This window comes from Setaria italica, chromosome I, assembly GCF_000263155.2.
Source record: "Setaria italica strain Yugu1 chromosome I, Setaria_italica_v2.0, whole genome shotgun sequence".
NCBI classification, from domain to species: Eukaryota; Viridiplantae; Streptophyta; class Magnoliopsida; order Poales; family Poaceae; genus Setaria; species Setaria italica.
In genome coordinates, this window is record NC_028450.1 from 1 (window position 1) to 14,261 (window position 14,261).

General features: G+C 48.8%; 2 protein-coding genes across 2 annotated transcripts; both read left to right on the forward strand.

Annotated features, from left to right (window-relative positions):
- Positions 1-3,861: 3,861 nt before the first annotated feature.
- On the forward strand, positions 3,862-9,053 carry LOC101771791 (thiol protease SEN102-like). The gene is made up of 3 exons (XM_012844284.1): positions 3,862-4,042; positions 4,093-4,511; positions 9,009-9,053. The coding sequence occupies exons 1-3, from the start codon at positions 3,862-3,864 to the stop codon at positions 9,051-9,053; spliced, it is 645 nt and encodes a 214-aa protein (XP_012699738.1).
- Positions 9,054-10,177: 1,124 nt separating this feature from the next.
- On the forward strand, positions 10,178-13,788 carry LOC101752603 (putative receptor-like protein kinase At3g47110). The gene is made up of 3 exons (XM_004951108.2): positions 10,178-10,506; positions 12,934-13,134; positions 13,242-13,788. Exons 1-3 carry the CDS (start codon positions 10,197-10,199, stop codon positions 13,616-13,618), a joined length of 888 nt encoding a protein of 295 aa, XP_004951165.1. The 5' UTR covers positions 10,178-10,196; the 3' UTR covers positions 13,619-13,788.
- The last annotated feature ends 473 nt before the right edge of the window (positions 13,789-14,261 follow it).

Sequence of the window (14,261 nt, forward strand, 5' to 3'; positions counted from 1 at the left end):
GGTCACAGGAGCCCTAAAACGGCCACACCGGCAACTATTGTCGAAAACGTGGGGGATGGTCCGAAGCCGTAAAAATGTCTTACAGACCCATGTTCACCCAAGGAAACGTGTGCTATAGGTCACGGGAGCCCGAAAATGGCCAAACCAGCAATCGGTGTTGAAAACGTGAGGGATGGTTGGATGCCGTGATAATGGCCTCCGGACCCGTTTTCGGCCAAGAAAACGTGTGCTATAGATCACAGGAGCCCTAAAATAGCCATATTGGTAATCGGTGTCGAAAACATGGTGGATGGTCCGATGCCGCGAAAATATCCTCCAAACCTGTGTTCGGCCAAGAAAACATCTGCTATAGGTCACGGGAGCCACAAAACGGCCGCACGGGCCACCGGGGTCGAAAACGTGGGTGATGGTCCGGAGCCGTAAAAATCGCCTACGGACCCGTGTTCGGCCAAAAAAATGTGTGTTATAGGTCACGGGAGCCCGAAAATGACCACACCAGCCACTAGGGTTGAAAACGTGGGGATGGTCCGAAGTCGTGGGGATGGTCCGAAGTCGTGAAAATCGCCTACGGACCCGTGGACCACGCACTATGATATATATAAAACGCAACGTGGAAACGAACTGGAAATTAGCAACCTGTAGTGACATCTGTCTCCCGAGAAATTAGCAACCTGTAATGATCCTAGCAGGAGCGCGCGAGCAATTAATTAGCCGCCGCAAATGGATTTATTATTCCCACGTGACATCAGATTGTTAGACGCATTATTGCATGCAGCCTCACTTGTATTCAAAGTGCGATGGCAGAGGGCACACCACAGCACGGGACAGAGTCCAATCTCATCTCGATCGTTTGCCACACAGCATACTAGCACAGGCCAGAGGGATGTCACATTTGATACGTTACGAGGGGGGCCATTTCGCCCGCCCAAACAATGCCTGCCGGCAACCTAGCTAGCTCTGTGTTCCTTTGCTGGCATGCTAAAATCAGACAGCAGGAGCATGGCTTGTAACCAAAAGCAGGATCGCCTGCAGAAAGCGCAGTGCCAGCAGCATACATGGCCTCATCCCTGAGCCCCCCTGCCTGCTCGGATGGGTGGTGGATGATTCGCCGGCACATGCAGCTCTGTACCGCACCAGTTTGCCATTCGAGCGAGGATCCTGTCGCGGAACGAACCTTATTAGCCATCTAGGAACGAACCTTCTCTCTCGTTCGTTCATCGATCGTCCACCAATGGGAGATCGATGTGCCAACAGCGATCTGCGTTATACCACCAGAGGACAAGTAGTTGCAACAGGATAGATGGATCTTAAGCCGCTTTGCTCGACACGTCGTCTGTCTCCGATCCCGGACGGAGAAAAGAAAACGGGCAGGGCAGACGGGCCTGCCTACTTGGGCCTGCTCTATTAATTAGGAAGCGCCGGAAGACAATGGTGGATTATGTTGGTGGTGGCAGCAGCCGTGCACGTCGCCATGCCGTGCACATCCATTTGGGTTTTCCTTTAGCTGTCCCGTCCGTGTGACATGATCGACAATGTGTGCCGGCAGGACAGGAACGAGGCGCCGATCGAGAGCTGTAGCCCTTTGTGGCGAGCACGTCCGCCGTCGATCTCGGTCGCCACCCCGGCCGCCGGGCACTCCGCCTCTTGCCCTCTACGGGAAGCGCGAGCGCTTACGCGTAGCGCTCTGGCCAGACAGTGTCTGTTTCCGGCCAAAGCCCAGCTCGTCGTCCGTGATCGACTACTGCGCACATGCCGATCGGGCTGGATTCCTTCCGGGCGGTAGGAGGAATATCAGGCTGGTCTGGTCTGAAACGAGAGGAGCGTAGCGTGAGGACTGGACTGCCTGCTATTCTATTTGGGGCAGGCCGAACGAACGTACGCGTCGTCCCTGACTGCACATGCACACTGACAGAACGACCGGAACATCAATCAAGGAAAGCCCTGCCTCGATAATGGAATGGATGGAGCTGTCACGCTGCGCAAGCGCAATCACTCTCGCTTCGCTTGTGACTCGATCGATCCCAGCGTCCACCTGTGTGTGAGAGCGGATGATCGATCACAAGGTCGGCAAGGACACAGCTAGCGCCTGTATGTGCACCAAGCCAGGGAGCACTGGCTCGCCGGTGCCAGATCAAGAAGCGCGCGCCCACACGTCCGTCATGCATGGACGAGCCGAGCCGGCCATGTACACCAGCGACGCGACGCGCGGCCGACGGCCCGGCAGCTGTGGTAAACGGCATGAGACCAGAACATTGGACCGACGCGCCTGGAGACCGACCGGAGACTGGTATCCATCGGATACGGCCGCCTCTGCCAAATGTTCAGGCGAATTGAACCACCCTAGCTAACCTTAGCTAGGATGTTCATTCGAGTGGGTTTTGCTGACTGCCGCTACTACTTGTAAGAAGCTGCCCAAAATCTGGGATGTGTAATATATACTCTGTGCTTTATTTCGACCGATCAAGGTAAACCAACACACCTGACCTGCTGGGAAACTGAAATGATGCATCAGGATCAGATCATCGCAACCAATAGTAGATGACCAAACCTCTCGTCCTATGTGAAAGAGTTATAAGTTCATACTAATTCCATGAGCTTTTTTACGGTACCTTATACTGGCGTATACTAGTGCTCGAAAAGGGGAACTTGTAGATAAACATCCCATTGAAATGTTCACTAGTGGTATGGGTAGTATATATATATAGCTACTATAAGGGTAATATGGGAAAAGAACAAAAATGACATCATGATAATACATTTTTGACACTAAAAATCCACCCCCTTTAAGAGAGTCAATTAATACATATGTAATTATTACTAAATTTAAAAACCCTTAAAAATGGTTGGTTTGATCTCCTCTATACTATATACTACCGAATAGTAGTATAAGGCACCGTCAAAAAGCTCAATTCCGTTGCTTCCGCCACAATGAAAGTTTTAATTTCATGCAGCATTCATGTACTCAGCGAGAGAGCATTTTACCCACATGTAGTCTTGACATGGAACTCATCTCCCTGTTAATCCCAAGAAATAATTATTGACAACCTGAATAAATCTATTTTGTGGAAGATCGTTAAGGGTAATTCATAGGAGAGACAGGTCAGGCTGCTCACAGTGACACTGATGATGCAACTGTCCTGCGTTAGCAGTAGCTTTCAGCTGATTCACTTCTCCCCTTCTGCTGAATCATTACCCGATCCCGTCACCACCGGTACCTTCCCTTCAGAGAGAGAGAGGTCACCAGGAAGCCAGAAAGGTACCTTTTCTTCTCTTTGCTAATTAATTGTTGCCACAGATTACCTAGGCCAGACTCTAGGCATCATCATCCAGGTGAATCACAAGGATGGATTTATGCACCTTTGTTTCTTGCATTGCTTGTATAGAAAAGTTACAATAGAGCTGCTACTTATAGACCGCTTCACTTTAGAGAAATTGAGATATGAAGATTAAGCTGGCTAAGCTAATTTTATTTCATTTCTCAAGCATCATTGATGGTTCCATTTGTGATCATATATGTAATAACATCAACTAGCCTAGTAGTTGATGAGCTGATGATACAAGAACAGGTAGTCCACACTCATCACTCACCACTCAGCACAGAGATAGGGTTCAAATGTTAGCCAGCCAAGCCTGCAGCCCATCGCAAATGGACCCGCACGTCCATGCGGCGGCCTATTTCGACGCGCACGGCACCACCACACCCTCGCCGGCCGGCTCGCCCTGGTCCGTGTGCCGTGGCCCCGGTCCGCCCGCCGTTGACGCCAGCCCCTGCTCGCTCATTGCGCTGGGCAGGATAAAGGGGGATCCACCCTTTGAAGAAGCGCGCGCTCCAACGGCATCTGCAGAGCAGAGCAAGACACCATGGTCAAGAAGCTCGTCGCGCTTGGCGTGGTGCTGGCGTTGCTGGCGCTGCTGGAGCCGGCGGCCGCCGGCGTCAAGTTCACCAACGAGGACCTCAAGTCCGAGGAGTCCCTGTGGCACCTCTACGAGCGATGGGGCGGGTGCTACAACGTGACGCGCCACCCGTCGACAAGCTGCGCCGGTTCGCCTTCTTCAAGGACTCGGCGCGGCACGTCCATCTCCATGCGACAGCAGCAGGCCAGGCGCCAGGGCTGAACGGCTTCGCCGACCTCACCAACGACGAGTTCAACCGCTACTACAAGTGCAACATGCTGGAGGCCGGCGCTCGGCGCACTCTGCCCATGAGGAGGCGTGGTGACGGGTCCCTCCCTCTCCCCATCTACATCGACTGGCGCATTAAGAGCTGTGGCACATGCCCGTGCCTCAGTCCGGTCAAGTCCCAGGGCGTCTGCGGCTCCTGCTGGGCATTCACCGCGACGGGGGCGATGGAGAGCCACTACGCCATCCAAGGGGCCAAGGACAACCGGGGCCTGGTTGACCTGTCGGAGCAGGAGCTCGTCGACTGCGACACCCACAGCATCGGCTGCAAACGTGGGGGTTGGTTCGAAGCCGTGAAAATCGCCTTCAGACCCATTTTCAGCCAAGAAACGGTAGCCCCAAAATGGCCACACGGGCCACCAGGGTCAAAAATGTGGGGGATGGTCCGAATCCGTGAAAATGGCCTCCGGACCCGTTTTCGGCCGGGAAAACGTCTGCTATAGGTCACAGGAGCCCCAAAACGACCACACCAACTACCGGGGTTGAAAACGTGGGGGATGGTCCGAAGTCGTGAATATGGCCTCAAGAACCGTTTTCGGCTAAGAAAACGTGTGCTATAGGTCACGGGAGCCCCAAAACGGCCACAACGGCCACCGGGGTAAAAAACGTGGGGTATGGTCCGAAGCCCTGAAAATGGCTTCCGGGCCCGCTTTCGGCCACGAAAATGTGTGCTATAGGGTACGGGAGCCCGAAAATGGCCACACTGGTAACCTGGCTCGAAAACGTGGGGGCTGGTCCAAAGCTGTGAAAATGGCCTCCGGAACCCTTTTCAGCCAAAAAAACGTCTGCTATAGGTCACGGGAGCCCGAAAATGGCCACACCAGCAATCGGTGTCGAAAACAAGGGGGGTGGTTCGATGCCGTGATAATGGCCTCCGGACCCGTTTTCAATCTGGAAAACGTGTGCTATAGGTCACGGGAACCCTAAAACAGCCATACCGGCAATCGGTGTCGAAAACGTGGTGGATGGTCCGATGCCGTGAAAATATCCTCCGGACCCGTGTTCGGCCAAGAAAACATCTGCTATAGGTCACGGGAGCCGCAAAACGGCCGCACGGGCCACCGGGGTCGAAAACGTGGGCGATGGTCCGTAGCCGTAAAAATCGCCTACGGACCCGTGTTTGGCCAAGAAAATGTGTGCTATAGGTCACGGGAGCCCGAAAACAGCCATACCGGCCACTGGGGTTGAAAACGTGGGGGATGGTCTGAAGCCATGAAAATCGCCTACGGACCCGTGTTTGGCCAAGAAAACATCAGCTATAGGTCACGGGAGCTCCAAAATGGTCACACCGGCCACCGGGGTCAAAAACGTGGGGGATGGTACGAAGCCGTGAAAAAAGCCTCCGGACCCGTTTTCGGCCAAGAAAACATGTGCTATAGGTCGCGGGAGCCCTAAAACAGCCACATCGGCAACCGGTGTCGAAAACGTGGGGGACGGTCTGAAGTAGTAAAAATGGCCTCCGGACCCGTGTTCGGCCAAGGAAACATGTGCTATAGGTCACGGGAGCCCCAAAACGGCCGCATGGGCCAGCGGGGTCGAAAACGTGGGCGATGGTCCGAAGCCGTGAAAATCGCCTCCGGACCCATTTTCGGCCAAGAAAATGTCTGACATAGGTCACGGTAGCCCCAAAACGGCCACACGGGCCATTAGGGTCGAAAACGTGGGGGATGGTCCGAATCCATGAAAATGGCCTCCAGACCTGTTTTCGGCCAAGAAAACATCTCCTATAGGTCACGAGAGCCCCAAAACGGCCCCACGGGCACCGAGGTCGAAAATGTGGGGGATGGTACGAAGCCGTGAAAATGTCCTCCGGACTCGTTTTCGGCCTGCGCCGCCGTCGATTTTCCATCTGACTCGCTGCCGAGGGGCATCACCGGAGCAAGCGGCCACCACCTCGAGCTTCGTGAGGCTGAGCCGTGCCGATTTTGCCAGTTCCCATCGTGAAGGGGGTGCCACAGCGCCGCCGCCGCGGAGGAGTTCAAGCCAGCACCGCTTGTTCCTCTTTCTGCCCGAATTCCGGCCAGAGCCGCTATCGCCACCCACACAAAGCGCCGTTGCCCCTTCGCGCCTTCGGCCGTCGCTGCCTCGCGCAGCCGTCGCCCTTCGCCGTCACCCGTGCACGCCGTCATCACCGCCGCCGAAGTTCCACGCAAAGGTGAGCCGGCCGTCCCTTCCCATGCGCCATTTCCTTTCCGCCACCCGACCTCGCGCAAGCTATGGCTCCACCGCACGTTCCGCCGGCTCCGCAGCCTCCCACTACGGCAAACTGTGCAAATGAGCTCTCCTCGACCCAAGCTCTCTCCATCTGCAACCCGCGCATGAAATCGCACCCGGACGCGTCGTTTCGGCAAGTCCGGCGAACCCCGCCGCCGCTCACCGGCGAAAACCGCCGCACGCACCCGTCCCGCCACCGCACTCCGCCACGACCGACGGATCCCAATCCAACGACCGAGATCTGTTCGACCTGGTCAGCGGCAAAGAAAACGGTCAGCGCTGGCTGTTTTTCAAAAGAGACCCTCGGCTTCCCACAAATCAACCCGCAGTCCATCTCCGTAGAAAAACATATACAGTTTAGCCCTTGCTTTTTGCGCCTTAACCCCTGCTCTTTTGTGTATTCTAACCTGCAGTCCAGCCTTTGTTTTTTTATGGTTAGCCCTCTAAATTAAGGTTTAATTATGTTTAGGTCCTCAGCTTTTGCAATCTAGCCCCTGGAAATTAGTTTTAATCGCGGATAGGCCTCTGTAACTTGTTTTAAGCGTAGTTTTCGCATCGTAACTCCGTTTCTAGCGATCTTTATATCCACGTGTTCGTTTCGATGTGTAGAATAGATTAGTAAGCTTGTTTTTCTCTGTTTGTATTGATTGGTGTACTGTTTCCTTTGTATGCTTGTTTGTGCCGGTGCTTGCTCCGAGTAGAAGGATCGTTGTTCGGAAGATTTGAAGAGTTTAAGTTTCAAGAGAGCAAGAGTTGAGGAGCAGAAGGAGTAACTTTTTGTTAGAGAAAGGCAAGTGTCCCTAACCATCTTTCTATCCATGCTTTGTTCATAATGTCATGATAATGTTGATTGGAACATGGAGAACCACCCAGGAAAACCGTACTTCCACAAGACTAAATGGCTCTGGTCTTGGCTGAGTAATTAGGTTCATTAGTTTGGGGTAACCTTACTCGAGGAGAGGCAAAAGGGGGGACCGAGTCGTCGCATAATCGGCCTTCGGGAGGTTGTGCGCACCGGACACCGAAACTTTAGTGGGTTACCACTTATTAATGATCCTTTGTAAAAGTCTCGTAGCGTCCCTATACGATCACACCTCGGAAGTGTGGTATGATGCCTAGATAGCATCACATGGTTGGGTCCAAACTTCCGTTGAACTTTTACGCGACTTGTGGGTAAAGTTGTACAAACTCTGCAGAGTATAAAACTGATCGATTAGCCGTGCTCATGGTCAAGAGCGGCCTGGACCCTCACATGATTAATTCAACTTGAAAATGGACTTAAATCGATAATTCTGGTTATTTCTTGTGGCCTTGCTGAGTACCAACCATAAGTGTACTCACCCTTGCTCACTACTGCTTAGAAGAAGGTGTGTAAAGTTTCGGAAGATGATGTTGAACTCTAGGTGTACGCAACCCCTAGTCGACTGCCTGTGAAGTTTGGAGCCTTCATTTCCAAGATTAAGCGTAAATCTCTGATATTCTCTCTTATTTCTTTACGTGATCTGTCTTTGCTATTCACTTTTGTCGTACATGTGTGTAACTTGATCCTGGCGCACATGTATGTAATGCACTCGGGTTTGTCCTTAAATCCGGGTGTGACAACTTGGCTTCGGGGGAGGCCAGTTAACACTTTGGGAAAGATAGCACTACCTGTTTCATTTGCAAACCTTGACAATGCAAGAACATAATGCATAACATTCGATGTTGTTGAAATGTATTACCCCTACTTTGCCATCCTCAGGAAGGTGTTCATCAACATGTTTGATGTGGCAATAAGGCGACTATTTTAGTGTATGAAAATTCTAGCCTTGAAGGGAGTCATCACAGTTTTGGTGATTAGCAAACCGCCGGGAACATAGAAAAGGGTGTAACTCTGGGACAAAAGAATGTCCACCACCTAACAAACCCTAATGAGGTTGAGGAATAGGAAAAGAAATAGTCATATGTTGAGCCCAAGAGGGACAAAGAGAAGATAAAAATAAGCGCGAATGGAAAAACAAAAAGAGTTCTCCTAGATGATTACCCTCAACCTCCCACGCCGGCAACCCGCCGATAGCACACCACCGGCTCGCCCGAGAGGATAAGGTGGAGAGACCGAGAGAGGGGAGGCTGAAGGTTGGTGAGGGGAAAGGATATTGTGCTTTTATTACCTACCGGGGGAGACGTTTTGTCCTGGTTGGAAACACCAACTGGGATTAAAGGGCCCCTTTTAGTCCCGGTAGGAGTTTCCAACCAGGATAAAATGACCCGCCAGATTTCCAAGGGCCACTGACCTTTACAACTGGAACTAAAGAGGCTCTTTAGTCCCAGTTGTTATTACCAACCGGGACTAAAGAGCACCCCGTCGGTGGCCATCAATGGTTAATTTTTTGTCAAAAGTCAACCGGAACAAATAACTTTGGATGGAAGCTAGGTCAGTTCTCTACCGGTGAAGTATATGATACTTCAATACAGTGCAAAAGATAAAGGCAATGTGCACCTATCAAAGCCCGACAGTGACTCATACTGTTAAGGTCCATCACCTGTAATACAAGTGATGATTGAGCTCTAGCATCGCTTTTCACCTTTTTACAAGTCACTGTTGATGGATCTTCGTTGTTGGTGTGTCGTGGCAGCTGGAGTACCTCCTCGACACCCGTGATGTTGAGATGGAAGGATAAAGAACAACACACAAGTGGGCTACAAGTGGACTGGAATGTTATGGTCAGAAAAGCAGACACGTAAGCACGCACGCTTCAACCAGCAAGACCCAAATCTGGAAATGCTTACAAACAGAAAATTATTACCCATGCAGTGGGTGATGTAATCATGCAATCCCGTATTCTCAGGATGACTTCACCAAAGCAACGTATATAAACTTTAGTCCAAAAACCATCATTCCACCTTCAGCGTGCACGTCATGCGACATTTGTGGACTGAATTCAATGATACCGTGTCGTTATAGTGGCCGGTCGCCAGGGCAGTCAATTGATGAATAGTGACAAAATTGGACGGACACAGCGCTGATAGCAAAGACTTTGACCCAGACTCCAATGGCGAACTGCCTGTAGCAGCAACATTTGTAGACTGAATTCAAATACCGTCATGTTGTTATATAGTGGACGGCCCAGGGCAGAATAGTGACGAAATTGCACGGACACAACGTTGATTGCGAGACAATCATCAATCATGCACAACTTTTTGTTTCTCGCAATCATGCGTACGAGACACAATCCGATCCTCACAATCGGAAGCACAACTTTTTGTTTCTCGCCGGGGATGCACTACAACACCAGCTCTCTCATAGGCCATGGCAGCAACGATGGCAGTGGTAGCATCCCTGTCGAGAGGGCCGCCTTGCTATCTTTCAAGAAGGGTATCACAAGTGACCCCACCGATCACCTTGCCTCTTGGAGAGGTGTCAAATGCAACAACAAGATATATCCTACCCTGAAGAGAAAAATTACATTGTGCAACTACGAGATATGCATATATATCCTTCAATTTTGTACTGACAGATATATCCTACCCTGAAGAGAAAAATTACATTGCGCAACTGCAGACAGGCCACCAAATAAATGTAACCAACTCGAAAGCAACACAAATCCACGTCAGTCATTGACCAGGAATCAACCCATCGTTGTCCTGATAGGAATTTGCCGTGGGACGACCGCCAATATTCTAGACGACCGCCAATATTCTAATCTCCGCACAAGCTGGCAACTTGCACAAGCGATTCTTTAGTACTCTCTGCAGGTAACGTACAGTACTGTAGGCCTATATATATAACCTATCAGCCCAAAAATACACCACAGCTCCCAACAATGGCAACTGCAAGCTACCCGGTCCCTCTAGTCTTTTTGGCCATCTTGCTACCAATCCTATTGCCTGCTGTCGTTTCTTCATCTCCAAGCCCAAGTGTAACCAATGTTAACGGCAGCTACACCGACCTCACTGCCCTGTTGGCTTTCAAATCGCTGCTCTCTGATCCTCTCAGAATCCTCGCCAGCAATTGGACATCCAACGTGTCCTTCTGCCAATGGGTCGGCGTCTCGTGCAGCAACCACCGGCCGCGTGTCACGGCTCTGTGGTTGGCGAACGTGCCCCTCCATGGAGTGCTCAGCCAACACCTCGGTAATCTTTCTTTCCTCACCATGCTGAACCTCACAAGAATTGGTGTTGCTGGACACATCCCTGTTGAACTTGGAAGGCTACATCGGCTTAGGTTTCTCGATCTTTCTAGAAATGGCCTCTCAGGTACCATTCCTAGTACCATAGGAAACCTCACAAGGCTCAAATTTCTTGTCCTAGGTAACAACACTCTCTCGGGGCAGATTCCACCACAGTTACTGCAGAGCATGAGAAACCTTCAATGGTTTTCTCTAAACTGGAATGAGTTGAGTGGCAACATACCGTTGTATATGTTCAATAACACACCTTCCCTCAAGCACATCAGCCTCTCAAACAATAGCCTATCAGGTCCAATACCCCATGGAATAGGCTCACTGCCCATGCTTGAGTTGTTGTACCTGTACTACAATCAGCTCACTGGCACAGTACCCCCAACCATCTATAACATGTCTAGGCTGCAACGAATCGCACTCGACTCAAACAATTTAACTGGGCCGATTCCGAACAATAATCAAAGTTTCAGTCTTCCGATGCTACAATTGATTGGACTTACTGGGAATAACTTTGTTGGTCAAATTCCATCTGGTCTTGCATCATGCCAACACCTGCAATTTGTCTCTTTGTCAGGCAATTTTTTTGTCGATGTTGTGCCAACATGGTTGGCTCAATTGCAACAGCTTACCTACCTATACTTGGATACTAATGCCTTACATGGCTCTGTCCCAGCTGTTCTTAGCAATCTCACCCATCTTACTATACTTGACCTTTCTTTCAACAACCTGATTGGAGAAATTCAAGAAGAATTAGGCCTCATGCAAGAACTCTCGTATTTGTATCTCGGAGAGAATTTGCTAACAGGTCCAATTCCACCTTCTATTGGAAATTTATCAAAACTGTCTTACCTACTATTGAATAATAATAAATTGTCTGGATCTGTACCAGCAATATTTGGGAGCATGCAAACTCTAATCCGGCTAGACCTGGTAGATAATAATTTGAGTGGGAATCTTAACTTCTTGTCATCTCTTTCCAACTCTATGCGACTCCACCTCCTTGGCCTAGAAGATAATTCTTTCACCGGACGAATCCCTGACACTATCGGGAATCTGTCTACAGAATTACTTTACTTTAGCCTTGGTTACAACAAGCTAACAGGTGGGCTTCCATCATCACTGTCAAACTTGAGCAGTCTTGAGTCGATTTATCTTAACAACAACCATCTCACAGGAGAAATCCCAGAATCTATCACGAGGGTGCAAAATCTGCTTTCGCTTAGTGTCCCTAATAATGACATGTCAGGGACTATCCCGGCACAAATTGGTATGCTCAACAACTTACAAGAGATTTTTATCGATGGAAATAGATTTCATGGCTGTATACCTGATAGCATTGGAAATCTTACCATGCTAGAACACATCTCGTTGTCCGACAACCAATTCAATTCAACTATTCCGGGATGTTTGTTTCACCTTGACAAAATTATATTGCTAAATCTATCTATCAATTCTTTTTCTGGTCCACTACCGAGTGACGTTGGTGGGTTGAAACAAGTGGATACAATTGACCTTTCTTTCAACTTTTTGCTTGGAAGCATCCCCAAATCATTTGGGAAACTAAGCATGCTCACTAATCTAAATCTATCACACAATTCATTTGAGGACTCTATCCCCGTGTCATTTAAAGAGCTGAGTAGCCTCGAATGGTTGGACCTCTCCTCCAATAATCTCTCAGGTACCATACCCATGTTGCTAGCCAATTTAACCTTCTTGAAAACCTTGAATCTCTCCTTTAATAATCTACAAGGCAAGGTACCCGAGGGCGGTGTTTTCTCTAACATCTCGTTGCAATCTTTGGTTGGGAATATTGGGCTTTGTGGCATGCCCCGTTTAGGATTCTCTCCATGTATAGAGAAACCCCACTCAAATAAGATACACTTTCTAAGATTCCTGCTCCCCTCTGTCACCATAGCATTTGGTTGTACTCTTATTTTCATTTACCAAACCATTAGAAAGAAACTAAAAAACAAGGGAGCGGTTGAAGATTCTGGCATTGATCCTAGCAGTCTTATGTACCATGGGCACCTGTCATACCATGACCTCGTCCTTGCCACCGGTAATTTTAGTGATGACAACCTGTTGGGGACTGGAAGCTTTGGAAAGGTCTATAAAGGTCAACTTAGCACTGGTTTCACAGTGGCAGTAAAAGTTCTAGACATGCAGCAGGAGCAGGCCATTAGAAGCTTTGATGCTGAGTGCAGCACACTTCGCATGGCTCGGCATAGGAATTTGATAAAGATATTGAATGTGTGCTCCAACTTGGAGTTCAGGGCATTGGTGCTTCAGTACATGCCCAGTGGTAGCTTAGAGATGCTCTTACACTCTGACAGCATAGAACACTTAGGGTTCCTTAAGAGGTTGGACATCATGCTAGATGTGTCGATGGCAATGGAGTATCTTCACCATGAGCATCACGAGGTAGTCCTGCACTGCGACTTGAAGCCTAGCAATGTGCTATTTGATGAAGACATGGTGGCTCATGTAGCGGACTTTGGAATCGCAAAGTTGCTATTCGGTGATGACAGCTCCATGATCACTGCAAGCATGCTTGGAACACTTGGGTACATGGCACCAGGTACGTCTATAATCCGTAATGTGACTCTGAATTTTGGTTGGTATGTATTTTGTTAACGGTGCTGATTTAGTCCTGCTTCAATTCTTTGTTTCCTGTCTCATGAGCAGAGTATGGATCTTACGGGAAGGCATCACGCAAGAGCGATGTTTTCAGTTATGGAATCATGCTCCTTGAAGTCTTCACTGGAAAGAGACCCACAGATCCCATGTTCGTCGCAGATTTGAGCATTAGACGGTGGGTTTGTCAAGCATTTCCAACTCAGCTTGCCTCTGTTCAGGATGACCGGCTATTGCAAGGTGTTTCTTCCTCTGCCGGCAATCTGAATGACTTTCTTACGGTGACATTTGAGCTGGGTTTGATCTGCTCAAGTGACTCACCTGACCAGAGGATGTCAATGAGAGATGTCACGGTGGCACTGAAGAAGATTAAAAAGCATTATACAGAATCAATAATATCAGCAACCACGACAAGTGCTACCCTGTGATTCAACTGTTCTTTCCGTTCCATCTTCCAATTATTTTTCAGTACTTTTGTTTGTCCCGTTGGCCTGTGCCTATAATATAATTTTTCAACGTATACTATCATTTCTGAAATAAGTTTGTGTAAACCATGCATTTGATGATTCATGGGTGGAGTTCAAATACTGCAATCCAAGTTGCGTGTCTCTAAAATTCAGTAACAGAATGTCTGCTGAACGAGCTGCAGGCCAAGTCGACGCATGTTATAGTCATGCACAATCTTAAGTTTCAAACTTATTACTGACAAAAAGTTTATTATAAACTTCAATTGCACTATAAGAAAACTATTCACGTGAATACCAACACCAAAACATATAGCTATTGAAGAAAAGGGCCGTGTCTCTAAAAAAGGTACTTTTTGTTCGATTGCTATTTAATATAAGTGGTCCTGAGTTTTTACTAAGACAAACAATTATAAGTACAACCAAATTTATATAGAAGAGTATATATATTAACAACTATCACATGAAAGAAATGAACTATATAAAAATATATTTCATAATGGATATAATTATCCTCATTTGATATCGCAAACATTACTATTCCTTTCTACAGACATGGTCAAATCTATAACAATTTGACATAGATCAAACTCATAATCCCATACAT